Source organism: Miscanthus floridulus, chromosome 19 (assembly GCF_019320115.1).
Source record: "Miscanthus floridulus cultivar M001 chromosome 19, ASM1932011v1, whole genome shotgun sequence".
Lineage (NCBI taxonomy): Eukaryota > Viridiplantae > Streptophyta > Magnoliopsida > Poales > Poaceae > Miscanthus > Miscanthus floridulus.
Window position 1 is genome coordinate 19,202,659 of NC_089598.1, and position 27,612 is coordinate 19,230,270.

Here is a 27,612-nt window from a genome sequence, read left to right on the forward strand (position 1 = left end):
ATTTTTTTTTAATAATTTCTTTGCCGAGTGCCCCTGTGTAGGCACTCGGCAAAGAATTTCTGAATTTTTTTTAAAAAAAAGACTTTGCCGAGTGCCACGGCAAGGCACTCGGCAAAGAAATTATATATTTTTTTTTGAAAAATCTTTGCCGAGTGCCTTGCCCATGGCACTCGGCAAAGACCTCGAGAATTGCAATTTTTTTACATTCCATTGTAACAGACAATATATATATATATATATATATATACACACACACACATCAATCATCACATCTATATCACCAACATGCATTATATATCACAAGCACACGCATATTTAATAAATCCATCGAAAATCCATCACAAATGCACCAAAGTTCAACATCACAAGTTTATTATTACAAGTTCAACATCACAAAGTTCAACATCCCTACTGCGGCGACAGAGACTGTAGGTGTGGCCCCCCGGACAGCGGTGAAGGACCAGACTGCGGCGAAGGGTTGATGCGATCAACCGCCGGTGACACGGTAGCGGGATTGTTTGAACCTGCCGACGGAGGCTGCACAAAAGAGAAGAGATTGCATGTGTTAGACTCAAAATTGAAAATTTCGGCAGCACCTCCCCTGCACGGGGAGGTTTCCAACCTGCAAGAAACAACGGCACGAAGGCCGACAATCACAATGGCACGAAGGCCGACAATCCCAATGGCACGAAGGCCGAAAATCACAACGGCACGAAGGCCGACAATCCCAATGGCACAAACGCATTAAACTTTCATACTCACAGGAGTGAAGTGTCGAACCGGAGCTGGAGCTGGCAACTGCACTTGGACACCCGATGCTTGCCCGATGGTTTGCATGATCTGATACATGTCCGCCATCTGCTTCTTCGTGGCCTCCAGCTCTGCGGTCAGGTGCGCTTGCGTCTCCCTTGTCTCTGCCAGCTCGGCCTGCAATGTTTCAATCACATGTTTCAGTATTGCAAATCTGATCAATGTGTGTAACGTTCAATGTACGACGAGTGAAACCGGAATTACCTAAAGTTCGTCGACCCGCGATAGTGTTGGAGTAGGCCGTGCACGTATGGGAAGGCTTCTGGCCGTGCTCCGTGCCCTCACGTCGGAGAGAGAGGGTGCAGAGCTCGAGGAGTCGGCGCCGTCTACAATCCACAATCGCCCGTGCTTCCTACCTGGCCCCAGCCTCACGATCACCTCTGTCTCAAGGGGCTCGGTGCTCAGATTGTGATCTGAGCCACGGAGCGCCCTAACCGCCTCCGCGTAGTCTCTGACCTTAGCGTGGACGCTCAGGTCAGAGTAAGCCTGGGCAGTGGCATTTGGGTTGAAGACGACACCGGATTTCACCGGGCCCATGTGGGACACAGCCCATGCCCCAAACTCCGACACCGGCACGTTCGGGTGTGCCACCTCCTGCGAGAAAGACGGCAAGATGATTAGAAATCAGGCAAAATTGAGCATTAGAATAGATAAATGACATCTCGTACAAGTGCCCGCTTGAATGCGGGGAGGTTGTGGCTGCCTTGGTGGTGAGTTGGACCGGTCCTCAGTGCCCGCTTCCGCTTGCCTTGCTCGTGCTTTGCGATGTACGCCGGGTCAAGGTACCTGCCCACAATCCTCAACCATGCCGATCTATGCGACATGCACCACGAGGCCGGCACCTACACATCATCAAGTGTTTGACATATAAGAAGATCAATTCTGGACCTACTAAATCTCAAAACGAATCAATATTATTCACCTACCTGAAGGTACTGCTCCTTGGTCAGCGCCACCTTTCTTGCGCCGGTTTTGTTGAGGGGCACTTTCTTGATGGACCTGTAGTAGTCGACGTGGGCCTAGAGTCGCGCCTTGTGAATCATGTCGCCGACATACTTCTTACAGGCTCTGTGTGCCGTCTAATCCGCCAGGGTCTCTCGACCTTCTTCGGCCTTGAAGTACCTCTTCATACAAACACGATGTATCCGTTCATTATTTCAATAAAAGACTTAACCAATGGAGGAGATGTATTGAGCTATGTTGTGAGACACTTACCCAAAAGTCTGCCAAAACCCGCTCCTGCTTGTTGTCCTGCTCGTCATCCGAGCCAAGCTTATACCTATCCCACGACCAGGCCGGCTCCCACCTCCCCTCTTTCAAGTCCACAAGGCCGGGGAAGTGTTTCCTGCACAAACATCCCAGGACGGTAGCGGGGGTGCGTGGGGGTCAAGAGCACCCGACAAAACTAGCCGGCCCCTGCATAAGTGATTAAGAAAAATTATCAGTTTCTCTTTTGATTTTCAACGTATCATATGAAGTACTAGTGATAACATCTATATTTACTTACCTTCTTCCCACAGGACGAACCAGTGGGCGTTGGTCACGAAGCGGAACCGGAGGAAGGCTTGTGGGACCTCGCAGGTAGGGAGACGACTAAGCAGAGCTGTCCTCCGTCTGCTGAGTCCCCTCATCCCCCGACGGAGTGTCTGTGGTCATGCCCATGGCCGCCACGTGGTCCTCCGGGGTAGGAGACGGGTCCTCCGGATGGTCGAGAGCCGGGGGAGCAGGCGGGTCCCTCCTGGGGAGACCCCGGCCCCTCCCCCTCCCCGTGCTGGGGTGACCCGGGCCTGCTCTCGCCGCTGGGGGCGAAGACGTCCCCTCGCCTCCATCAGGAGGGCGTAGCCTCTGGTACACCGAGAGCACCTGCCTCGGTGAACGGTTGCCCACCATCTTTGTTCTGTCACCTGCAATGTACAAAGAATGAACAACAAGCGTTAGTACATACATGTCAAATAGTTCAAAATGAATAAACATAACAAAATTTAATAAAAACATAGTATTACATGGTTTAGGAATAATCTTCATGATTGAGGTCATAGGTCTCATCATCACTGTCAAAATTGTCCAAATGGGCAACACTATCCGAAGGTTCTGTGTCTTCTTCATTGTCTTTGCAACCTCCTCCCGAATGCTTGCCTCCACCAGTACTCCCAATGTAGTTACTTTGAGATTTTGATATGAAAGGGTTTTTTGTGATATTCATCCTTGATTGTTCTGTATGAAAAACTATATGCCACTTTAACAGATAATTCTGGTATTTAAGATGGAAGAAGTAAACGCTTGCCACAAAGCATGCTACCTTTTACCAAGTTGTGTCATTATATGAATGGGGGTGGTTGGTTCCAGTAACATGTTTTTTTATTGTATGTTGAAACGATGATGAATGTAACCTTTGATGTTGACCAGCTGAGTAAGCCATATATTACAAACTGAACTTGTTCAATGAAACTCTGAATAAAGATCCATGTCTCTATGAACAAGAACTGCAAAGCTTAGGATTTAAGAAACAAAAAATGTTTTGATACTGTCAGCTTTTAGTTTATTTTCTCCTGTTTTTGGATGAAATGCTTTATTTGAAGAGATGCAAGCCTTATGTAGTAGTTGTCTCATGCACTTGCCTGCAGGACCCATCCACATTTGCCCCTCAAAATAATCCTCCATGTCCTACTCTCTTTGTTGCGAACCTTGGTCCAGCTTGTTCGGAGCAAGAGCTGATAGATGTTTTCTCAAGGTATTGCCAATATACTGGCGCTTCATGAGATGAGTTACCATCATATGGACTTTTTTATTTGGTTTGACATACATATTTTTATGATTAGTTGTGCGGGATTTTTGAAGCTCAAGATGCAAAACAAGCTTGGAGCTCCAGTTGCATTTGTTGATTTCAAGGTATACGTGGAGAAAAACGCCATTCTTCTTGTGCCCTGATTTCCATTTTAATTTATTTCCTTTGAATCAGTGATGTGAACTATCATTGCCTATTTTTAATGTCCAGACACTGTTGGACTTAAGGGTGAAAACGGCTGCCATAAAACGGCTGGTAACTCTTTAAGTCATCTTCCGGGAGCTTTGTCATTTTCTCTGTACATCCTCTTCTTAAGTGCGTCCAAGATCATACCATTTGCCCGCTCGACCTGTCCATTAGCTCTAGGGTGCGCCAGCGAGACGTATTTTACTACTATGCTCCTTTCATCGTAGAAGTCTCAAAAAGCGTTCCCGGTGAACTAAGTACCCAGATCAGTGATGATGCTGTTGGGTATGCCGAAGCGGTGGATGACCTGGTCGATGAACGCAATAGCCTTTTCTAAAGATGCCTTTACCAGGGGCATGTACTCTATCCACTTGGAAAATTTGTCGATCAGCACAAATACGCATGTAAATTTCCCAGGGGCCAGTTTGAAAGGCCCGATCATATCCAGTCCCCAGCATGCGAAGGGCCAAGAGGCTGGTATTGTCTGAATCTCGTGTGCGGGTACGTGGATTCTCTTGGCGAAGAACTGACAACCTTCACAATGGCGGACCAGCTTCTCTGCATCGGCTACGGCTGACGGCCAATAGAACCCTGCTCGGAAAGCCTTGCCAACCAGCGTTCTCGAGGCCGCGTGGTTGCCGCAGGAGCCAGAGTGCATTTGGTCTAGGAGATGTTCACCATCCTCCTGGGTTATACACTTCATCAATATTTCCTCCTTCGCGTTCTTACGCCACAATTTGCCATCGACGAGCAGATACTGCTTACTACGGCGCATCAGGCGTTCGTTTTCTGTCCGATCGGTGTAACCGCTACCATCTATCAGGTACTTGATGAAAGGTACTCTCCAGTCAGGCTCCTTAGTGGTCGGAGGTGGTTCGGTGGTGTTTGACGCCAAAACTGTAGCCACCAATAGCTGGTCTAGAGGCTTGTCGACCGCGGGATCTTCTTCTTCGATGGAAGGCGTGAGCAGGTCTTGAACAAATACGCCATGTGGGACTTTGGCTCGGGATGATCCTAACTTTGACAGCGCATCTGCTGCTTGATTTTTGTCCTAGACCACATGTGTGTACTCGATGCCATAGAACTTGCCTTCCAGCTTTCTGATTGATTTGCAGTATGCATCCATCTTTTCGCTGGTCGTATCCCAGTCCTTGTTGAGTTGGTTGATGAGCAGAGCCGAGTCTCCGTAGACATAGAGACATTTGACACCGAGCTTGACCACAATGCGCAGACCATGTAGGCATGCTTCGTACTCGGTGGCGTTATTAGACACCAGGAAATAAATCCTGAGGACGTATCGGAGCTGCTCCTTGGATGGTGATACGAAAAGGACTCTTGCTCCTTCACCGTCGATGTTGAGAGAGCCATCGAAGTACATCTTCCAATACTCGGCGGGCCCCTGAGAGGCAGGTGTGCTTAAGTCTGTCCACTCGACGATAAAATCGATAAGTGCCTGAGACTTGATTGTAGTACGGCTTGCAAATTCCAAGGAGAAAGGGCATAGCTCCATTGCCCATTTGACGATGCGCCCGTTTGCATCCTTGTTGCGAATGATGTCTCCTAGAGGGTACTCAGTCATGACCACCATGCGATATCTGTCGAAGTAGTGTTTCAACTTTCAGGATGTGATTAGTATGGCGTAGATCAGTTTCTGAATCTGTGGGCACCTGGTCTTGGATTCATTGAGCACCTCACTGACGAAATAAATTGGTCACTGTACCTTGTAGACGTGGTCGGGCTCGTCGCGCTCGACCACCATGGCAGTGGAGACCACTCGATTAGTTTCCGCAATGTAAAGCAGGAGGGTTTCGTCTTCTCTCGGATGCTTTGAGCAGCTTGAAAAACGGTAGTCCTTTTTTGCCTAATCTTGATATGAAACGACTTAGGGCAGCCATGCATCCGGTAAGCTTCTGAACATCCTTCACCTTTTTGGGCGGCTTCATGTCCAAGACAGCTTTTACCTTCTCTAGGTTAGGGCATATGCCGTCGTGACTGACGATGTTGCCGAGCAATATACCAGATGGAACACCAAAGATACACTTCTTTGGGTTTAATTTCCATTGGAATGTGTTAAGAGCTGCAAAGGTACGTTCGAGGTTGTCAACAAGGGTGTATGCTTCCTTGGTTTTAACAACTACATCGTCAACATAAGCCTCGACGAGGTCGTCTTTTATCTCGTCTTTAAGGCAGGCCTGTATGGCGCGTTGGTAGGTAGTCCCGGCGTTCTTAAGCCCAAACGACATGGTCATGTAGCAGTAAGCGCCGAAGGGCGTGATGAAGGATGTCATGATCTGGTCGTCCTTTTTTAGAGTGATCTGGTGATAACCAGAGTAGCAATCGAGAAAGGAAAGCAACTCACAACCGGCAGTTGAATCTATGACCTCGTCTATGCGAGGTAAGCCGAAAGGGGTCTTTAGGGTAGTGTTTGTTGAGATCAGTGTAATCAACGTACATTCTCCATTCATTATTCTTTTTGTGTACAAGAATCGGGTTGGCTAACCACTCCGGATAATACACTTCTTTGATAAATCCGGCTGCCAAAAGCCATGTAACTTCTACCCTAATAGCCTCCTTTTTGTCGTGAGCGAACCATCGTAGCTTCTGCTTGATAGGTTTGGCCTTGCTATCGACATTTAAGGAGTGCTCGATCAAGTTCCGAGGTACACCGGGCATGTCAGCGGGTTTCCATGCGAACACACTCACGTTGCTCCTCAAGAACCTGACGAGCGTGTCTTCCTATTTAGGATCCAGGTTGGCCCTGATAAGGGCCGTTTTGCTAGGATCACCGTCGACCAGCTGGATCGCTTTGTGCTCTTTGGACTTGATGTTCTTGCATGGGGCCTCGAGCTCTGGGATCTCCAGGTGGTTGGCTGGGGTCTTCTTGGCGTCGAGCGTGGTCTCGGTCATGCGAATAGAGAGGTCGTGAGCCTCTACTATTTTGAAGCTGTCATTCTCGTAGGTATAAGCTGCGTATACATTGCCCCTGAGAGTTAGAACCCCTTTCTCAGTAGGCATCTTGAGCACCAAATACCTGTAGTGAGGTATGGCCATGAACTTGATGAGCGTTGGTCGACCAAGGATAGCATGGTAGGTGCCTTCGAAGTCAGCGACCACGAAGTTGACGTAGTCGGTGCGAAAGTGGTCCAGGGTACCAAATTGCACAGGTAGCGTGATCTGCCCGAGAGGTGTGGAGCTCTGTCCGAGGAGAACACCCTAGAACTGTGCCTCATATGGCTTGAGATCAGCCTAGGTTATCTTCAGGGCTGGCAAACTGTTCTTGAACAGTATATTGATGGAACTGCCACCGTCAATCAGCACTCTGTCGAACTAAACCTTGTTGATACAAGGATCGAGAACCAGAGGAAAACGTCCTAGCTCAGGTATTGCAGCCCATTGGTCCTTTCTGCTGAAGGAGATCTCGCGGTGAGACCAAGGAGGGAGCCGCGGATCGGCGATGAGGTTGTCGGCGTTGGCCACGTTTAAGCAAGCACGGGCGAGCAGCTTGCGTTCTTGTTTGGTCTCGATGGACACTTTGCCCCCAATGATGGTGTGGACGCAATCGGTTGGCTTGACGTACTTGTGACGGGGATCTACGTCTTCATCGTCGTTGTCCTCGTACGCTGCTCCCCTGCGTCGTTAGGCTTGTCGGATGTATCCGGAGCCTGTTGGCGCGTGTAGATAGATTTGAGAACACGGCAATTCTCCATGGTATGGTTTGACTTGGGATGGAGCTGGCAGGGTCCTTTTAATGCTTTGGCGTAGTCTTCTTCGTAGTTGCGATGTCCGCCACCTTTTTTAACGGTGTTGACCTCGCCGTTGTCTTCCTGAGCACGCTTGCCCCTATAATTGTCACGGTGGTCGCGGGAATCGTTGCGCTGGTTGCGGCGATCAAAATTGTCATTCCAACCACGGTTGCTGCGGTAGTCGTCGCGGTGTGGGGGGTGATCGAAGCGTGGAACCCTTGCTGCTTCTTTGATGATTATCTTTTTAGCATCATCGGCATCCGCATATTTTTTAGCAGTGGCCAGGAGCACTGTGACTGATTCAGGTCTCTTGCGGAGGAGCTTGTCCCTTAGGGCATCGTGGAAGCGGAGACCAGTGATGAAAGCCTCGATTGCCTCGTTGTCGGAGATTGATGGGACCTTGATGCGCATCTCCGAGAAGCGTCGGACGTACTCGCGCAGTGGCTCATCTTTGCGATCTCGAATCCGCTGTAGATCATATTTGTTGCCGGGTTGCTCGCAAGTAGCAATGAAGTTGTCGATAAATGCTTGCTTGAGCTCTTGCCAAGAATCAAAGTAGTTCGTCGGCAAGCTGACCAGCCATTGGTGGCCTGCATGGCCGACGGCGACTGGGAAGTAATTAGACATGACGTGCTCGTCGGCCATGGCTGATCTGCACGTGGTTTCGTAGAGCATGACCCATAATTCAGGGTTTTCCTTGCCGTCGTACTTCTGAAGTTTTTCGAGCTTGAAGTTCTTGGGCCATATGACTTGGCGAAGATGTAGAGTAAACTGCTTCAAACCCAGAGGGCCATGGATAGTATCATATTCCATACGGCGATAGCTTTCGTGGGATGCACGATCGTTGGCTCTTTGGTTAATGCGATCGCGCAGATCGCGTTCTCCGAGGGAATGGCGGAGATCGTTATTGCCATCACAGCGATCCCAATTGCCACCCTGGTTAACCCTGCGACCGCGGTTATCATGGCGATTGTCGCGGTTGTCTCGACGGTTGTCGTCCCGGTAGTCGCGGCAGTTGTTGTCCCGGTAGTCGCGGCGGTTGTCGTCCCGACCACCATCATGACCATCGTTTCCGCCTTGACGGTTGTCTGATGGGTCGTTGTTGTGCGAGCCACGTTGGTTGGGTGGCTGTGAGCGACTTGAGTACTGGCGGCTGTGGCTTGATTTGACTGAGACGGATGGAGCCCGGGCTTGATTTACAATCTCTGCGGTCTGGGCCATAGCAGCCGTTAGGTAAGCTTGTATATCATCACGAACTGCCTGGATTTCTGGGGTATTGGGTAGTCGTTGCATTGTCGCCATAGCAACAGCTACATTAGCGCTTGGAGTCCTGAAGGCCTGCTTGTCCCCCACCCTGTCAAAGGCATTGTTAAGGTCGCGTGGCTGGACCCTTATGCGTCGTGCCTCCTCTTCTGCCTCGGCTTCGACTTGTCGGTGATTAAACTGGTCAATATTGCGTGCTTTGCGTGCTAGCCTTTCTTGTTTTGTTTCGCCAACTGCCGGTGATTCGTCATTACTAACAACATTGATCAAGTCTCCTCGCCTTGGTGGGAATGATGGGAATCGTGGGAACCCCGGGGCGTGGTCTGGGATATCTAGATCGTGTTCAACGCCTTCATTGTCATGATGCTGGAGCTCGGTGTGGACGGAGCCATTAGATGTGATGCCGGACGGGGAGCTTGAGCCACCCTCTTGAACTGTGTGGACCGATCCTTCCTGATACTCCTCAATCCGGACCATGTTGACGAAGTTACACAGGCCATAGGGCTGAGCCTGGTAGTTCTCCATCGAGGCTTCGCACTTGGAGAGCCAGAGACCCGTCGCGGGGGCTGGTCGGCGATGAACGGAGTGCCCTTCAGAAGTAGATGTGACCACGAGATCCGTACTGAGTCGTGCAGGACGACTGGCCCGAGCTGGTCGGGTAGATCTGTTGTGGGTAGTGGTTACCTGCTCATTAGGTTGACTTTGAATTGAACTTACCAGAGCTAGGGTTTCAGCAAGTTTGGTGCCGACCCGATCGATGGAGTCGAGCAGGTCGGTGTTGTCGATCTGCCTCCCTTTGTAGCGAGGAAGCGGACGACGGGTTGTCGGCGTGGCTGAAGACGATGCTGGCGTGGCCGGAGCCAGATCCACCGTGGTCGGAGCCGTAGCCGATGCAGGTGAAGCAGTGGTCGACGCAGATTGAATCCGTGCCTCCTCCATGGTCATGGCGATGAAGTCGTCGGAGCCAGTGATCCAGGTGATCTGGCCGATGGTGAACGTGAGGCCGTTCGGCGTAGCCATGGAACCGGGGATGATGACCATCTTATTCGTCTAGAGAGCAGTACGCACACCCCCTACCTGGCGCGCCACTGTCGATGAAATATGGTCGGCAGTCTACCTAGGGGTATGCCCAAGGTAGTAGATTATCGGCTGACAGATGCGCAAGCTACAAACAAGATGGTGACGCAAGACAGACACGAGGTTTTATTCAGGTTCGGCTGCCGTGAAGGCGTAATACCTACGTCCTGCGCCTGATTGTATTGCTGTATGTCAATGAGAGATGTTTTTGAGAGGGGTCCACTGCCCGCCTTATATAGTCTGGGGGGCAGGGTTACAGATCTGGAAACTAATCCTAACCAGTTACAATTGCCATAGGTGGCTGTATAAGGATTCCTATTCTAACCGACCAGGATCTTGCTTGATCTCCAAATCCGCCTTGATTCCTTGCGCGGGACTCCGAACAGATTGGTCGGGCCGCGCGTCGTCTTCTAGTGGGCCAGACCCCCTGATCCGGGCCGGCCCAAGCCTAGCCGTAAGGGTATAGGGGTTAATACCCCCACAGACCTGCTCGAATTTGTATTGACAATCATTCCGACCGTTTATGATTTTTCTGTTTTTGGTAAATCTGAAAACGGACGAAAATAATATGGCTGTTTTTTTTTTACCTTTTTGCTTTTTCCATTTTTTCTGGGATATCCCGCTTTTGTCCGCATAGAATATCCCGTTGGGAAAATGGTGTTCTTGCCCCTTACACAGATGTGCAATTGTGATTTTGCCCTCGTTTTTCTAACTTTATGATTTTGCCCTTAACTGTTCACACGTCAACGCGATTTTGCCCCTGGTCAACGCGAATTTGCCCCTGTTTTTACCGTTGACCAGGGGTAAAACCGCGTTGACTTGTAAACAGTTAAGGGCAAAATCACAAAGTTAAAAAAACGAGGGCAAAATCACAATTTCACAACAAAGTAGGGGCAAGAACACAAGAGCCCCTATCCCGTTTTAGGAAGTGCAATTATGCAGCACAGTCATCTATGCCACATCATAGTAGCCTTGTCATCTTATGGTCTTGCACTCTTATACTTTTGTCATCTTATGACCTTACAGTATGAATTAGAATTATTTGTGTTGGCAGTGTTGCCATGCCAGGTCGGTAGGTAAGTTTGTGATGTTTCTAATTGGTTCAACCGTTCGAATTGATCCATTCGATTTCCGGTGAACCCCGTTTCCAGCCTTCCCGAATTAGATTTTGTTTCTGTATTAAAATGTAAAAGTGAAAGCAGGAGAGGGTTTATCCTGACTGATCCTGTTCTTTTTCATGCCTAGTTGGAGTGTTGGACTAATAATGGTTTTTTTTTGTTAGGTGGCTTTAATATACAGGTTTCAATTTGTATGATGGTTAACCTTTCAATTAATGTGAAATATAGAAGCTTTAATTAGAGCTGACACAAGAATTGCACACTTGATTTCATGAGTAGGCAGATATGGGAAAAACAATTTCCTAAAAATTAAGCCAAGAAGACATCTTAAACCTTCAGAGTAGCTAATCATATTCCTTCCTAACGATTGAATCCTGCAGTGATTCTCTGTTTAATGTGTTTTGGAGTCCAAGAAATTGGAACTGAATTGCAGTTATGCCGTTTTGGTATTTGCTCTAGTGAAGCAGGTTATGAAAGAACATGTATTACAATATCACTGCATCACTACTAACAAGGGCTCGATGGCCGACATCCATTGCACGATTTGAATAGAAAGGGAAGGGCAAACCTAGTGTGCTCGTCGACGGTAGGTGGAGTCGGGAGCGGGGCGCCGAGGGCACGGCACCGCCGCTAACGAGGCGTGGACAGCGGCCGGGCCTCCTCCTCCCTTCTTCCTCCTCCCTTCTCCTCTCCACCTCCCTTCTCCTCTCCTCCCTCCCTTCTTCCTTCTTCCTTCTTCCTCCTCCCTTCTCCCTTCTTCCTCCTCTTCTCTTCCTCCTCTTCTCCCCTTCCCTTCTCTCCCTCCTCCCCTGCTCCTCCTACCTCCCCTGCTCCTACGGGCGGCGCGGCCAGGGAAGGGACGGCCGGGACACGGCCGGCACCAGCCAGCCACCTCTGGGCGGCCGAGGCGAGGGTGGCCGGGCCGCGGGGAGCTGCCGGGGCGGGGCGCGGCCGGCGACGGGGGTGGGCGCGGCGGCGGCTGGGGTGGGCGCGGGGGAGCGGGCGTGGCTGGGGGCGTGACTTAGGGTTGGGCCGCGCGGGGTTGGGCCGGTGGGCTTTTAGGGCAAATTTTTTTTTTTTGAAAATCAACTTTGCCGAGTGCCCCCTGGGCCGGCACTTGGCAAATTTTTTTTTATTTTTAAAAACTTATTTTGCCGAGTGCCGGCAAATTTTTTTTATTTTTTAAAACATATTTTGCCGAGCATAAGCCTTGGGCACTCGATAATTTTTTTTTATTTTTTAAAACTTATTTTGCCGAGTGCCAGCGCCAGGTACTCGGCAATTTTTTTTTTATTTTTGAAAATCAACTTTGCCGAGTGCCCCCTAGGCCGGCACTCGGCAAATCCCACTTTGCCGAGTGCCCCCCATGGCACTCGGCAAAAAAAATTTTATTTTGGACCCAATTTTTTTTTCTGGGGCCTTGTGCCAACTCTATTTTAAAATTTGGGGCAATTTTGACTTTTTTTTATATATTTTATTAGTTTATTTCGTTTCGTCGAATTTTTCAGGATATTTCAAATTTGAACTACAGGTACATGGAATAATGGACTTTGATCATCCAAAAATTGATACTCATGATATTTAGGGTATGTTTAGGCCGTATCCAGGAACTCACATGAAATCTCGAGCATCTCGTTAACGTAACATGTCGAGATACTTACCAGAAATGTGATTTTAAATTATATAAAATGCAAACGAAGTCCGAAAATCACGAAACTTGTCGAGGCGTCGTGTTATCGCACGTAGAGGCTGTGGTAAAAAATTGAGAAGGTTTCGAGCAAGTTGTGACGTCGGATGCCAAAAACCTAGACGTCGGATGCCAGCCCTAAGCACTCGGCAAAGTTGATTTTCAAAAATAAAATAAAAAAATTTGCCCTGGCGCTGGCACTCGGCAAAATAAGTTTTAAAAAATTAAAAAAAAAATTCCGAGTGCCTAAGGCTTACGCTCGGCAAAATATGTTTAAAAAAAATTGCTGAGTGCCTAGGGCGGGTACTCGGCAAAATAAGTTTTTAAAAATAAAAAAAAATTTGCCGAGTCCCAGCCGTTAGGCACTCGGCGAAATCTGACGGCAGGTAGCCGCCGTCACGGGTCGGCCACCTTTTGCCGAGTGCCGCGGCACTCGGCAAAGCCCAGTTTTGCCGAGAGCCAGGCTTTACCGAGTGCCTGGCACTCGGCAAAGCCACCTTTGCCGAGTGCTTTATTTTGCCGAGTGCCCCGATAAAAAGCACTCGGCAAAGTCTCAGACACTCGGCAAAGTCCAGTTTTCCGGTGGTGTTTATTACCCAAACCAGAATTACTTTTAATTACCCTAGAGGACTCTTCACCGCCGGTCCGGTTTAGAAAAACAAACGGAAAGGAGTATCATCGAGCATGGCAGGCCAGAGTCATTAAACGTGTATCGATGGCTAATTAACGCGATTTTCAAATTAAGCAATTATAATGATATGCAATATAATTTATGGAAAAAATATAAGTAAAATTGTTAAAAAAAGATAAACTCCTTACGTAACAAAATAGATCTGCTTCCTGAAAAATAAAAAAAATGGTTTAAGTATGATAATCAGGGCAAGTATTTTCCTTCTGAATTTTATATGTCAATAGCAGATTGTATTTTCCTTCTCATCACAAACAAATAGTATGTGAGACTAAAAGTTCACCTTAGGATCCCGTAGTCGTAGGTAGAAAATAATTTCCTCAAGTTCACACTTTAGATAGTTTTGATGAACAAAGTTGTTATACTATGAACTAGAATGTATTGATTTTACATGATCACGTCAAAACTTGAATTAAGGACAAATCTAGCTACAAATGTAATGTTGTGAATATCTCGTTCAAAGTTTTTTTTGTAATATTATAACACACAGACATATCGTGGTAATTTTAAGACCCGTGCAACGCACAGACATGATTCTAGTATGTGTGTGTGTATATATATATATATATATATATATATATATATATATATATATATATATATATATATATATATATATATATATATATATATATATATATATACACTATCCTATAGCTGGCTACAAAATAACTTATTATGTAGCCACTTTGAGTTACGATAATTACTATATTAATTTACGAGATTATAGTAACTCCTTACTAAGTGGTTTACTATAACGTTATGGTAAATATTCTCATATATTATAGTAACCCAACTATCGTAAATATGTATTGATATTATCGTAAATTAGTATATAAAATTATCGTAAATAGAGGTGGCTATAGAATAACTTATTTTGTAGCTGACTATTGAATATACTCTCCCTATTATATATATATTAGTATGGCAGTACTTACAGTGGAGGACACACATTGCTATAGAATAAAATCGATTAACGTAGGAGGATATGCCATGAATCTACAGAGTCCCTGTATATAAATATTTTAGATAAAGGCATTGCCCGGCATTATAGAAAGTGAAACGAGGCCAAGATCCGACGCTGGGGATACCAGCTTTACAGACAAGTTCCAGACGCTATCCGCGAACAACTTCCAAATGCAACGGGTTACCCCTACAACTCTACCTAAAAAGAAACTGAACTCGACTGATACATCAACCGGAACGGGGGCCAAGGGTATGCCCCTACGCACCCCAGCATTACATAGCAGACGCATTTGCAGCTAACAACTGAATCATCACCTCAGCTACCGGCTTCAGTTTAGGCTTCAACAGCGGGCTCCACATCTTCGCCAGCGAGATCATCTTGTAACTGAGCGCCACCGGAGAAGATAGTGTCTTCTTGTTGAACACAACATCATTGCGAGTCTTCCAAATGGACCAGAGAGCACCTGCACATAAGAACATCGTCACCGCTTGCTTCTTTCCTCTACATTTCTCCACAATCTCAGTAAACATGGAAGCACAACTGATGGGAGATGACAACCATCCCAAGCAGTCATGCATGAAGGACCAGAGAACACACTGCTATGGGGCATTGGACTAGGATATGGTCAGAAGTTTCAAGACTGCCACACACAAAGCATTCCTCTAGGCCAGACCACTTTTTCTTCTTCAACTGAACTCCACATTGAATCCTGTCATGAGTGGCCATCCACATGAAAATTTTGACCTTCAGCGGGATAGGGCATTTCCAAATTATCATCATTTGGTGGTCTATGACCCCCCCCCCCCCCCCCCCCCCCCCCCCCCCCCCCCCCCCACACCCCGCCCCAGAGGTCATTAATCTGGAGAGATACCTTGTTGAATACTTCTTAGACTTTTCTAGGAGCCAGAAAACCTCATCCCGACCTTCAGTTAACTCAACAGACCCAACAAGTCCTTTAGTTGTGACCATTCCAAAGCCAAACTCTCATTAAGCTGTCTCCTGAGCTCTATCCTCCACATACCATTAACAACAGCCTTAGCTACCTTTATTTCTGGGTAAGATGCAATGTTGAAAAGATTGGGAAACTTTATCTTTAGGGGGCAGAAGCCCAACCAACAATCATGCCAAAACCTTGTTTGATAACCAGCTCTGACATTGATACCTCTGCCTCTCTGATACCACTCTCTCATATCCAACAAGGATTTCCAGCACTGGAAACCTCTTTTATTCTCGACTTGAAAAATGCTCTTATTTCCCAGGTACTTGTTTCTCAACAACATGCAACACAGACTATTATCCCCTCTTTCTAACTTGTCTATCCACTTAACCATCAGGCATGTATTCATAACTCTCACATCCATGAAACCTAGACCTCCAAAAACTTTGGGCCTATTAAGGGCCTCCCACTTAATCATATGGTACTGTGTGGAGAGATTCGTCGACAGAGAATTCACCCAGCAGCGTCACTCTTTACACCTAAAAAGACTCTAAAATAATCACATACCTGGTGATACAAAAAAACGTATATTATCTTACCACAAAGACTTAAAAAAACTATACCAAATATATACACTATCCAGCCATCGTGGGATCGGCGCGCACCACGCACCAACCAGGTTCCCTTGCACCTCGCGTCCGCCCAGGACTCTTCTTTATTACCCAAACCAGAATTACTTTTAATTACCCTAGAGGACTCTTCACCGCCGGTCCGGTTTAGAAAAACAAACGGAAAGGAGTATCATCGAGCATGGCAGGCCAGAGTCATTAAACGTGTATCGATGGATAACGCGATTTTCAAATTAAGCAATTATAATGATATGCAATATAATTTATGGAAAAAATGTAAGTAAAATTGTTAAAAAAAGATAAACTCCTTACGTAACAAAATAGATCTGCTTCCTGAAAAATAAAAAAAAATGGTTTAAGTATGATAATGAGGGCAAGTATTTTCCTTCTGAATTTTATATGTCAATAGCAGATTGTATTTTCCTTCTCATCACAAACAAATAGTACGTGAGACTAAAAGTTCACCTTAGGATCCCGTAGTCGTAGGTAGAAAATAATTTCCTCAAGTTCACTTTAGATAGTTTGGATGAACAAAGTTGTTATACTATGAACTAGAATGTATTGATTTTACATGATCACGTCAAAACTTGAATTACGTTCTAATTGAACATGAATCATAAGGACAAATCTAGCTACAAATGTAATGTTGTGAATATCTCGTTCAAAGTATTTTTTTGGTAACATTATAACACACAGACATATCGTGGTAATTTTAAGACCCGTGCAAGGCACGGCAATTAATTTTCTTTGAAGTTCCTTGCCAGTAAAATCTAGATCTTATAGAATCCAATTTTCTCAAAATTTCCTTCATACAGGTGATAACCCATAGTGTACATTGGGATGCTTGATAGACATGAATCAATTAATGTGGACTTGCCACCTGATGACAAATAATCACAATGCCAAGTCCCCAGTCTGTTCTCTGTTTTCTCACTGACAACTCAGTTGGGCTTTGATGATTTTGTAACAACTAACTGGCATACCCAAATACTTCATAGGGAAAGACCCAAGTTTGCAGCCCAAATAATTTGCTGCTAAGCACTGCTCCTCATCTGTAAGCACGACTATGTAGACCTCACTCTTTTCACAGTTTATTTTCATACCAGACATTGCCTCATAGCAAGATAGTATTAATATGACATTTCTCAAATTTTCAGGGGAGTACTGGAGTAGGATCACAGTATCATCAGCATACTACAGGTGAGTGAGACCTCCATCTACCAAATGTGGAACCAGTCCTTGAATAATACCTGCAGAGCTGGCTCTAAATAGCATAGCTGACAAGGCATCAGCTACTAAATTGAACAGGAGGGGAGATAATGGGTCCACTTGCCTGAGTCCTTTGAAACTCCTAAAAAAATCACCTCTTTCTCCATTTAGATCAATACACACTCTGCCACCTCTAATAGCTTTATTGATCCATTGCATCCAGGTTTCAGTAAAACCCTTCTTTCTTAGCACTTCTTCTAAAAAGTTCCAGTTAACCTTATCATCAGCCTTCTCAAAATCCAGTTTAATCACAACTCCAGAAGATTTAGAGTATCTCAGTTCATGCAAGACCTCTTGCAAAATCACCACCCCCTCTAAAATGTTCCTTCCATGAATAAAAGCAGTCTGAAAGGGACTAATCACCTTGCTAACCACAGCAGTTAATCTCAAGGTCAAAGTCTTGGTGATGATTTTGTAAATCACATTCAGCAAACATATTGGCCTAAATTGCTTGATAGTAATGGTTGTCTTGACTTTTGGTAGTAATATTATAACTCCATAATTTAATCTCCAAAGCTCTAAATGCCCAGCATGTAACTTGTCAAGCATCTCTTTGATGTCTTCTCAAATAAGAGTCCAAAATGCCTTAAAGAACTCAACAGTAAACCCATCAGGCCCAGGAGCAGTATTATTTCTCATCTCCTTTATGGTAGCATTCACTTCTTCTAGAGTGAAGGGTCTGGTGAGAAACTCATTATCTCTCTGCTGGATTTGCTGATCAGAGGGCCACAAATCATGATCTAAATGCATATCTGCAACCTCTGCTTTGCCAAACAATTGTTTGTAGTCATTTGTGATATGTTCCTTAAAGCATTGAGGATCCACAACCTCATGACCCTCCACCTCTAACATGGAAATCTTCATTTTGCTTCTTCTCCCATTGGCACATTTGTGAAAATAGCTAGAATTTGAGTCCCCTGCCAAAATCCACTTCTCACCTCCTCTCCTCTGCCACTGGATTTCCTCATCTGTCAAGATTTGTTGAAGTAATTTCTCCAATTCATATCTCTCATCCCATTCCACCTAAGCCAGAGGTCTAGACTCACTCCATTCATCTAACATGTTAATACGACTCAATAGGTCCTGCTTCTTTTTCTTCTGCTGGCTGTCAAGATTCTGAACCCAACCTTTAATAGCTCTTCTCAGCTTTCCTGAAGTGATATGCCAATGATCTAACGGATCATGTTTATATCTGGCAGACCACTTGTTCTTAACCCATTCATGAAACCCGGCTTGATTGAGCCAATGGGCACTGAATCTAAAGTAGTGTTGTTGTAAGACAAAACTATCCCCAGTGTCTACAAGCAGAGGATTATATGGTCCGATCCCAGTCTTGGAGCGGTGATCACAGTGGTTAAGTCAAATTTGTCCTCCCATTCATTGGAAACCAGAACTCTATCCAACACATACATAATAGGTGGGTTCTGTTTATTAGTCCAAGTGTATCTACTCCCTGACCTATGAAATTCCCTTAGAGACGTGGTGTTGATCATATCATTGAAAGCATTCATAAGATTAACATCCACATTGCCTATAGACTTCTCCTCTATTTTCGTAACCAAATTGAAATCTCCACCAAGCATAATAGGAAATTCAGAGTTAAGCACTTTGTTCTAGATTTCCTCAAGAAATTCCAGTTTCCTCTCATCATGAGCTAGCCCATAGATGTTGACCAAACACCACTGAAACCCATCAGCTTTCATACTAAGCGTGCAGCTTTGAAAGAACTCACCTTTATCCTCTGAACTGACATCTGTCAATTCCTTGTCAATCCCCATTAATAAACCACCTGAGTGCCCAGAACATGGGAGCCATGACCAGTGCATTTCTTTCTGGCTAGTAAACCTATCTAACTCTCTTTGCTTGAAGGATGACTTGATAGTTTCTTGTAAACATATACAGTCGAACGCATGTTTGTTGACTAACTCTAATAGTAACTTTCTTCTCCCAGCATTGCCCAACCCCCTTATATTCTAGAATAAGGTCTTCATCCTTGATCCACAGGTAATAAGTTATCAGAATCATCAACTCTGTCTCCTGCCAACTCTAAAGCAGAAGGATCTTGTGCAAAAGAACCCTCATCCTCCGTCTGATCAGAACCCTCATCCTCCGTCTGATCTCTAATTGTTTCAGAACTCGAGACAATTTTCTGCTTTGTTTTCAGAAGAGCAGCCATAGCCTCTTCTTTTGCTTGTATCAGGGAGATATTAGCTATTTTGGTTGCTTCCTCATTGTCCAAGGAAAAGCCACACACACTAGCAATTGTGTCTAGGGTACAAGTAGAATCATAGGAGGAAGGGTTAGAAGAAGAGGTAGTACCTTTGGGAGTAGCCTTCCTTGCCATTGCTTTCTCCTAGACATGAGCATCTCTATCTTGAAGTCTTAAACTCTACCTTGTACAGCAAACAGGTAACTTGTTTGATGCAGAGGTTGTTGTATCTGAATTGGCCCCAAGCACCTGACTAGCTTTAGCATATGAGACCACATCCATATGCATTTGCTCTGCAGGCTTCACCACATGACTGTCATCAACAGCACCAAAAATCTTCATAACCTTAAAAGTAGCCTCAGGATTGGACTCCTCAGCCTCTCCATTTATCTTGTCAGAGTGTACAGCTTACAATATAGAGAGTCTGAACCACCAGTCTGTCCAACAGTATCAACAGTCTGCTGGAGACTAACATTTTTGGAGTAAAATACATCATCATGATTTGCTAGGTCCCCAGGCTGCTCAGAATGACTAGAATCTCCTCTTAGTTGAGAAAGTCTGACAATGTGTTGAGCATCAGCACCTGGCTAGCAACCATCTTAAACATTTTCTGGAAAACATCAGAGTGATGCATTGGTTTTGTTCTGTCTCTAGGCTCAGGAGAACCAGAATTCATGACTTGCTCATCAGCTTTTTTACCCTGATAGTCTGATGAGCTAGGCTTTGTAGCAGCTGAGGATGAAGGATGAGCTAGGGTTGCTAGACTCTAGCTAGACAAGACTCTCCTGGGATTCTGGATCTTCTTCATCAGTTACTGCATCTTCATCATCATCTAGCTCATCATCAGGTTTCATTGGTGGTTCCTTCTTGAGTTTGTCAGAATAGAACCAAGAAATTTTCCTGCCTTGTTTATTAATGAACACTTTAGATGTCCCTCCAATCTGGCTAGGATTTTTGCACGCCACTTTTACCCATATATATTTCCACTGCAGGGAGGGGAAATGTATCTCTTCAGGGTCACCCACCAGCTGAGCCAACTCTATTACAACAAATTTAGATCTAGCAATCTTCGGGGTCCCCACAACTTTGACCTAGACAGATTGTAAAACTTGGAAAGCATCAGGCTCCCTAATAGTTTCTTCAATTACTGCCACAATATCTGCTGTAACAAACTTGATATTGCCCATTTTAGTCAGTAAATTCATCATAGCTCTTGAGGGGATGCTAACCAGAAATTCACTACCCGAAGTTCGTTTGACATCCCAGTTCCATTCCGAGTCCACCAAATATTGCAATTCAGTTTTAATTCTTGCTTTAGTACCTCTACCCTCAAGGACAGAGACAAGAGCTCTAATTGGAGTATCCATCACCGCTTTACCCTTGACATCTGGTTTTCTCTCAGGTAAATTCAGCAAATAAAACAACTGACCGGGCATGCCATAACCACATAGCTTCAGACCTCTATTAGACTTCAAGGGACATGGAGTGGATTTATGCCCGACATCTCTACAACTATAACAGAATGGAGGGTTCTTGCAAGTAGAACAATGATGACCTTCCTCATTGCAATTAAAGCATTTCATCTAGTGAAACTGATCTGAGTTGAAGTCGCCAGCCTGCTGCGGATTGTAGCCCCTCCGGCTGTCCTCAAGCTTATGGCGGAGGTCTTCTTCTGTCATTTGCCTGACATCTCTAGCAGCTTACTGATCCCCCGCCCGCTTGCACCCTTGGAAGTCTCTCGGATCACGAAATTGCTGGCGATTTTGTCTCTGGTCATGATCTCTATCACCATCCTCGTAGAACTCACGTTGCTGTCTCAAATCTCTACTACCTCCCTCTAAAAAATCACGGCGAGGTCGTCCATCATGACCTTGATAGGCATCACGCTCCTCCCGATAGTAGTTCTGCGAGCTCTCTCTCCCATCTCTGTCATCACGGAAACGATCCTCTTGCCTCACGCCCAGCCCTCACGCCCAGCCCTTGGGGTTGCTTCTTGTTCATCGAGAGCTTGACTACCTCCACAAAAGCTGTGTCGTCGGTGAGGACAGGGGTTACATGACGCAGGTGTTTTGCTCCCTCACCGAATCGCTGGATATCACTCGCGCTCGCGCGGAAAATGCTCCGCCGATGGGTCCCAAACCCTAGCCGCCTCGACCTAGACCCAGCGAGATGGCCGGGGACGAGGGGATCTTGATTTGGCAGGGGGGTACGAGTGATCGAAGAGCTCCTCAATACACGGGCCCAAATTTTGGGCCAGCCCAATAACCTTTTTGGCCTTTTCTGCGGTAGTCGGCTTCCTCCTCCCGCCCACCATCGCAGCAGTGCTCTGCTTCGGCAATGGTGGCTCTGAACTCTGCTTCGAACTCTGATCTCTATGGGGATCACCTGGTGAACGCAGTTCTTCAATGATTTGATCCGCAGACCGTCTGCACTCCGAATCCAACTCTGCAGCCTTGCTAGCCCATGAGAAATGAATTGGCAGATTGCCCACCACAATTGAATCAGGGTCCGCTGCTGCGATTGGGGGAAGATGTTGATTCTACAGACGGTGCTCTACGATCAAATCACACGGTTGAGAATGCTTAGGCAGCCCAAAAGTAACCTTAGTGATGTTGCGACGAGAACTCAAAGGGGGAAAATGTTCCGCATTCAACCAATCAATCAAATCCATCTCTAGATTCATCGAGGTAGCTCTAACACTGCTAGCAGATAGCGGAGGAGTCTTCCTCACCGAGTTTTGGTGCCCTCCCGAGCACGCTCCTGGATCCGGCGGCTTTCTGGGTCTGCACGACTTCTGGGGCGACACCACGTATGGGGGGACGGCAAGCGTGAGCCTGCAGTTTCTCATATCGGCGATCACGGCACGAACCAAACGGTTCAGATGAAAGAGCGTCAAAGCGCGAACAATCTCTCGTAGTTTTGGGGGAAGATTGCTGGCGAAATCAACGAGAGATCGCCGGATCTCGCCTCCCCTCACATGGGATAAGTATTCGTCTGTATATAAATAAATTAATAAAAAGTTAAAAACATGGTGACAACAATGTAAATGCCATTTTTTCCCCATCGAATCCGCCTAAATTTCTCAATTCCTGGGAGATCAACGAAACGGCGGACCACCAGTCCACCACATTGTTTGACGTCATCAGATGGAGAACAGAAAGGCCCGGCGCGGCGTTGCCTGGTACTGGTCTCGTCTCTTCGCCGCGCGCGTAGTCTCTGGTGCGGCGTCGACCGTCGTCATCGCAACGATGACAAGAGTCCCTGTGCCCTAGCGTTTTCCTTTCTTTCCCAGGCCCTGCGGAGTACGCCGGCCGGGTCTGTTCTACCAACGGCCCGCTGATGTTTCCGGGAGTTCTTCTGATTTTGTCCCAAAGTTTCCGGGGCCAATTATCATACAGGGTGGTGGGCGCCGTTCGTTCATTCACCTTCCAAATTGACAAGGGCCCGTTGGCTTCTGCTGCAAGCGGCATGCCGCGGCATCGGTTCCCTCTAAAAACTACGGCACCCACATCTGCTGCGGAAGCGGATATGTGCGCGTTTCTACGTTCTTTATTAGTTTTGTTTATTAAATTTATTTATAGCAAAATACATAAATAAATAAACCTTACGACATCAACGTATATTTATTAGATCCATTGTAAAATAATTTTTGATATTGAACTTTCTTAACATTGTACTCTAGATCTTCTAGATAAAAGGAATAATTTTTTTTAGAAACTTCGGATTCAATTAATGAACAATTATTTTTGGATACAAACGACTTTCCGGGGGTGTAAGTAGCCCACACATGTCTACCTAAACTAGCATAAATATTACTCCTTTGCTAAATTATGTGCATGTGTGTTATGTCGGCGATTCTCATGAACGATGTCAGTGATTCTCATGAACAAGTTGTATCTCTTCGAATAAGTGCCCCGTTCGCTTGGCTGATAAGGCATGGCTGAAAGTACTGTTGGCTGATTTGTTGTGAGAGAAAAATAATGTTCGTTGGTTGAAAAAGTACGGCTTATAAGAAGCAAATAGGGTGAAGGTTTCCTACGCCTTAATCTCCCATATTATTTGTCCGCCATAAACTCCCAATGATCCTTCATTCAAACTTTTTATCACGGATTCACGGGTAGACAGTCAGACGCTACTAGATCTTACGGAGAAGCAAATCGCGTGATAAAGCTAATGCTTCTCTGCACGCTAAGGTTTAAAGGGATTCTGCATGGGTTATGCCATCAAATACCACTGCCGAGGCCATAAAAAGACGAGAGAATTATTTATTCGGCACCAAAACAAATCAGTGCTTTGTATTTGGCACTTGAAAATTTGAACTTTCTTATCTGGCATCAAGTTAAAAAAAAATTCGTAAATAGCACTACCGTCCATTTAGGATCATAACGGTGTCAAGTGACTGATAAAAAGACATAAATACCCTTATTTTACAGCAGAAATCCACGGTGCCAAATAGGGAAATTCAAGTATTTTAGTATGGACGATATTGCCAGAGCTCTTGCGCAGCCCCGTGCCATCGCCCTAGCGACCCGACGCATAGACCCCGTACCAACGTCTCCGCATCGCTGCCCTACCACTGAAGGAGGCAGGACGATGGCGTGTCGCTGCCCCCACGGGAGCGCCTAGCTCGCTTTGCCGCAACCTCGCTAGTGCCGCGCGCTGGTCATCGCGGTCTCCACGTGCCGCTCGCCGCTGTCCGCGCGAGGTCTGCCGGCACCACAGCGCCTCACCGTGCACCAGCGCCGCTGTCATGGCCCCACACGCGAGCTCCCAGCTCGCTGCCGATGTTACTTTCCAAGTTGCCGGCGAGTCATTCAGCGCTCACAGGTTTCTGCTTGCGGCCCGGTCGCGAGTCTTCAAAGCAGAGCTGTGGGGCGCCATGAAGGAGAGCACGGCCACAGGGGACTGCATCCGGATTGATGACATGTTACCTCAGGTGTTCAAGGCCCTGCTCCATTTCATCTACACTGACTCGCTGCCACAGATGGAGGAACAAGAGGAGGCCACGATGGCCCAGCATCTGCTGGAAGCGGCGGACAGGTATGACATGCAGAGGCTCAAGCTGATTTGTGAGGAGAAGCTATACAGGCACCTAGACGTCGGCACGGCCGCAACCACGTTGGTGTTGGCTGAACAGCACTCCTGCCATGGTCTCAAGCAGGCTTGCATTGAGTTTCTCAAATCTCCTGATGCACTGGAAGCAGTCATGGAAACTGATGGCTTTGAGCATCTGACTAAAAGCTGCCCTGTTCTCGTGAAGGAGTTGATGTCCGAGCTTTACCTGTTCAAGCAATGCAAGAGAAGGAAATTGAAGACATGAGCCTAAGATTTCATCATTTGGTAATGACGATTAGGACTATCCTAGAAGAAATTAGTGGTTAAGCCCTTTGGAAACAATGAACAAAACGCAAAGCTACGCTTCAGCGGCATGAACAGGTGGTCGTAGCTCACCTTCAGCACCGGCAGTACCAGATTCTTCACCTCATTATCAGCCCACAAGTCCTTATTTAGGACTTCATCCCAGTGCTTCCAGCTGGTTGAAGCACCTAGGGCACTACCAGCTGCCTCTGCCGCCAATGGCAAGCCCTGACATTTCTTCGCGATCTTCTCACCGATCTCTACAAGTTCTTGGTCGACGTTGGCATCACTATTCGGCAGTGCCCGTCGCTGGCATACACGCCAGCAGCCTTCATCTGACAAGCATTTGAGATGATACACCTTGGTGCTCACCATCCTGGTAACCTTGTTGCTCCTCGTCGTCATGGCAACCGCGCTCCCCGGAGTGCAGCAGCTTAGCAGGGCCATCAGGCTGTTCCAGTGGCTGGGATTGTCATCCCACACGTCATCGAGAACGATCAAGCACCTCATCCCCGCAAGGTGCTCGACTATGAGCTCATGAAGCATGCTCAGCTCGCCGCACTCCGGGCGCGATCTGGTGACCGCCTCGACGATCTTGTGGGTCACGCTGACGACGTCAAACTCATAGGATACCCAAATCCAGTGTGTCAGTTCGAAGCACGACTTCACAGCCTCCATGCCGCAGATGTGCTGCATCAGAGCTTTCTTGCCGACGCCGGCCGTCTCGACGATGGGCACGACAGCGTAGGTCCTCCTGTCGTCCGGCTCCCCGCGTACCAGCGCGGCGACCCTCTCGATGTCACGCTGCCGCCCGTGGAGGCGCTCGGGACGGGGAAGCGCGCTGCTTGGCACGAGTGGGCTCGCCGCCGGCCAGGGCGCGCCGTCATCGGGCCACAGCCGGAGCTTCTTCCTGTCCGACGCGATCTCCTCGTACCTCGCCCAGATGCCGTCGATCTTGCGGCGGAGCCGCCTCGCGATCTCCTCGTACCACGCCCCCCGCCCCGCGAGATGGGGCCAGCGCCGGCCGGTGAGCCCGCCCCACCGCCGCGTCCCCTGCCAGAAGTTCGGCCCGCCCCGCTGCCGCGACCCCTGCTGGACCCGCTCGTCGATCTGCCACCATGGGGAGACCTCGGCTGAGGGACCGGCGCCTCTAGCTGAAGGAAGGGCGCCATGATTTGCTGGGCGCCGGCAGCCGACGGCTCCTCCGCCCCATCCTCATCTCCTCCGGTTTTCACAGGAAGAGAAGACTGACGGGGAAGAAGGGACCGAGCAGGTGTGTGCGACCAAATTAAGAGGGCTATTTTGGTACTTATTAAAAAAACTGACATGGTCAACGAAGTCAACAAATGGTTGGATGGCCAAAATGGACGGAAGTGTCATATACGAAAGGAATTTTCAAGTTGATTATAGAAAAGGAAGTTTAAAATTTCTAGTGCCAAATACGAAAGAGTGATTTATTTCGGTGCCAAATACAGAATTCTCCCTAAAAAGATAGCCCTTCCCTATAGATTATTAAAAAGTTTAGGTGCACCTAGATGATATTCATCTAAACTTCTTTTTTTTTGTCACCCAAGCCATTCTGTCCACTTTCCATCTGGTTTTTGCCGTTTGCCAGCCTTTACATGTGGACCCGGCCAGTGAAAACGTCTAAAATGCCCTTATCTCATAACCCTATCCTCTTGCTTCTTTCTCTGACTGCCTGGTGATGGCGTCAAGCGTCAGCGACCCACAAGCTTCTTCCTCCTCAAGATGAGCAGCGGCGCGGCTGGATTTCAGAAGTTTCCACCACCGCGATGATCGAGCGTCGCCTACGCATTGGTCTGGTCATCGGCGTCGGTCGAGTCGTGGGGGTGCACCGTCGTGCGAGATCAAGGCGGGGAGCTTGCAAATCGGAGGTGCGGGACGCAATACCGCATTCTGCCTCAGCAACCTCGTCGTCACGCTGCTCATGCTCCGCTCCCTCACCGCGCCCGCTGGGCGGTGCTCGCCTGCGTGCCGTTCATGGTGGCCAGAGCGGAGCTCGCCCTCTCGCCGCGCGCCGACCTCTGCCAAGCCCGCAACTGCCTGCGCGGCCATCTTAAGGAGAACAAGTGAAGAGATCCTCGAAGTACGTAAAAAATATACATAATTTATTTTATTACCATTGTGTTGATATATATAATCATATATATATATTCATACTTTTAATTGAAGATTGAATGGAGGAAGCAAAAGGTTATGCGATGTGACCATATCAAAGCAATTCAAGAGGCATTGTTAGGATTTCTTTGCTACACAAGCAAGAAGGTAACTAGTAAGCTACACGAGCTAACTAATTACAAGAGCAACTACACAAGCACAATGTATATGAAAGTAATTACAAGCTTGTGTAACTAGGATGCAAACCAACGGGAAGAACAAGGTTGACATAGTGATTTTTCTCCCGAGGTTCACGCGCTTGCCAACACGCTAGTCCCCGTTGTGTCGACCGCTCACTTAGTGGTTCGGCGGCTAATTGGCATCACCCGCCAAGCTCGCACGTCGGGCACCACAAGAACCTATCCCATAAGTGAGGGTAGCTCAATGACACACTCAACTAGAGTTGCTCTTCGCGGCTCTCGCGGGGCGAGCACAATGTCCCTCACAAAGCTTTTCTCCGGAGCACCGCACAAGCTTCTTGCGGGCTTCAATGGAGACCACCACCAAGCCATCTAGGAGGTGGCAACCTCCAAGAGTAACAAGCACCACCAGCTTGCAACTTGATCACCTAATGCCACTCAATGCAACCTCATGATGCAATCGCACTAGAATTGCTCTCTCACACAATCGAATGATCATTATCAAGTATATGTGAGATGGAGGGCTCCCAAGCACTACCACACAAGCCACCAAGGCTCTAGTATGCTC

General features: G+C 47.1%; 2 protein-coding genes and 1 pseudogene across 2 annotated transcripts; 1 reads left to right on the plus strand and 2 right to left on the minus strand.

Moving 5' to 3' along the window:
• Positions 1-14,359: 14,359 nt before the first annotated feature.
• LOC136525662 (uncharacterized) lies at positions 14,360-22,838 on the minus strand (annotated as a pseudogene).
• Positions 22,839-24,118: 1,280 nt separating this feature from the next.
• Positions 24,119-24,688, plus strand: LOC136525663 (BTB/POZ and MATH domain-containing protein 2-like). The gene has a single exon (XM_066518576.1). It carries the CDS (start codon positions 24,119-24,121, stop codon positions 24,686-24,688), a length of 570 nt encoding a protein of 189 aa, XP_066374673.1.
• A 41-nt stretch (positions 24,689-24,729) lies between these two features.
• On the minus strand, positions 24,730-26,802 carry LOC136525664 (putative disease resistance RPP13-like protein 1). The gene is made up of 2 exons (XM_066518577.1): positions 26,583-26,802; positions 24,730-25,880 (listed from the first exon to the last, which is right to left on the minus strand). Exons 1-2 carry the CDS (start codon positions 26,800-26,802, stop codon positions 24,730-24,732), a joined length of 1,371 nt encoding a protein of 456 aa, XP_066374674.1.
• Positions 26,803-27,612: the final 810 nt, after the last annotated feature.

What these genes read in the sequence shown, in the direction of transcription:
- LOC136525664 (XM_066518577.1), bottom strand. Translation starts at nt 26,802, where the DNA reads ATGGCCGCGCAGGCAGTTGCGGGCTTGGCAGAGGTCGGCGCGCGGCGA. An exon ending in CGCCTTGATCTCGCACGACG is followed by an intron (nt 25,881 to 26,582) that starts GTGCACCCCCAC and finishes CCCTTCCTTCAG; the next exon opens with CTAGAGGCGCCGGTCCCTCA.
- LOC136525663 (XM_066518576.1), top strand. Translation starts at nt 24,119, where the DNA reads ATGGCCCCACACGCGAGCTCCCAGCTCGCTGCCGATGTTACTTTCCAA.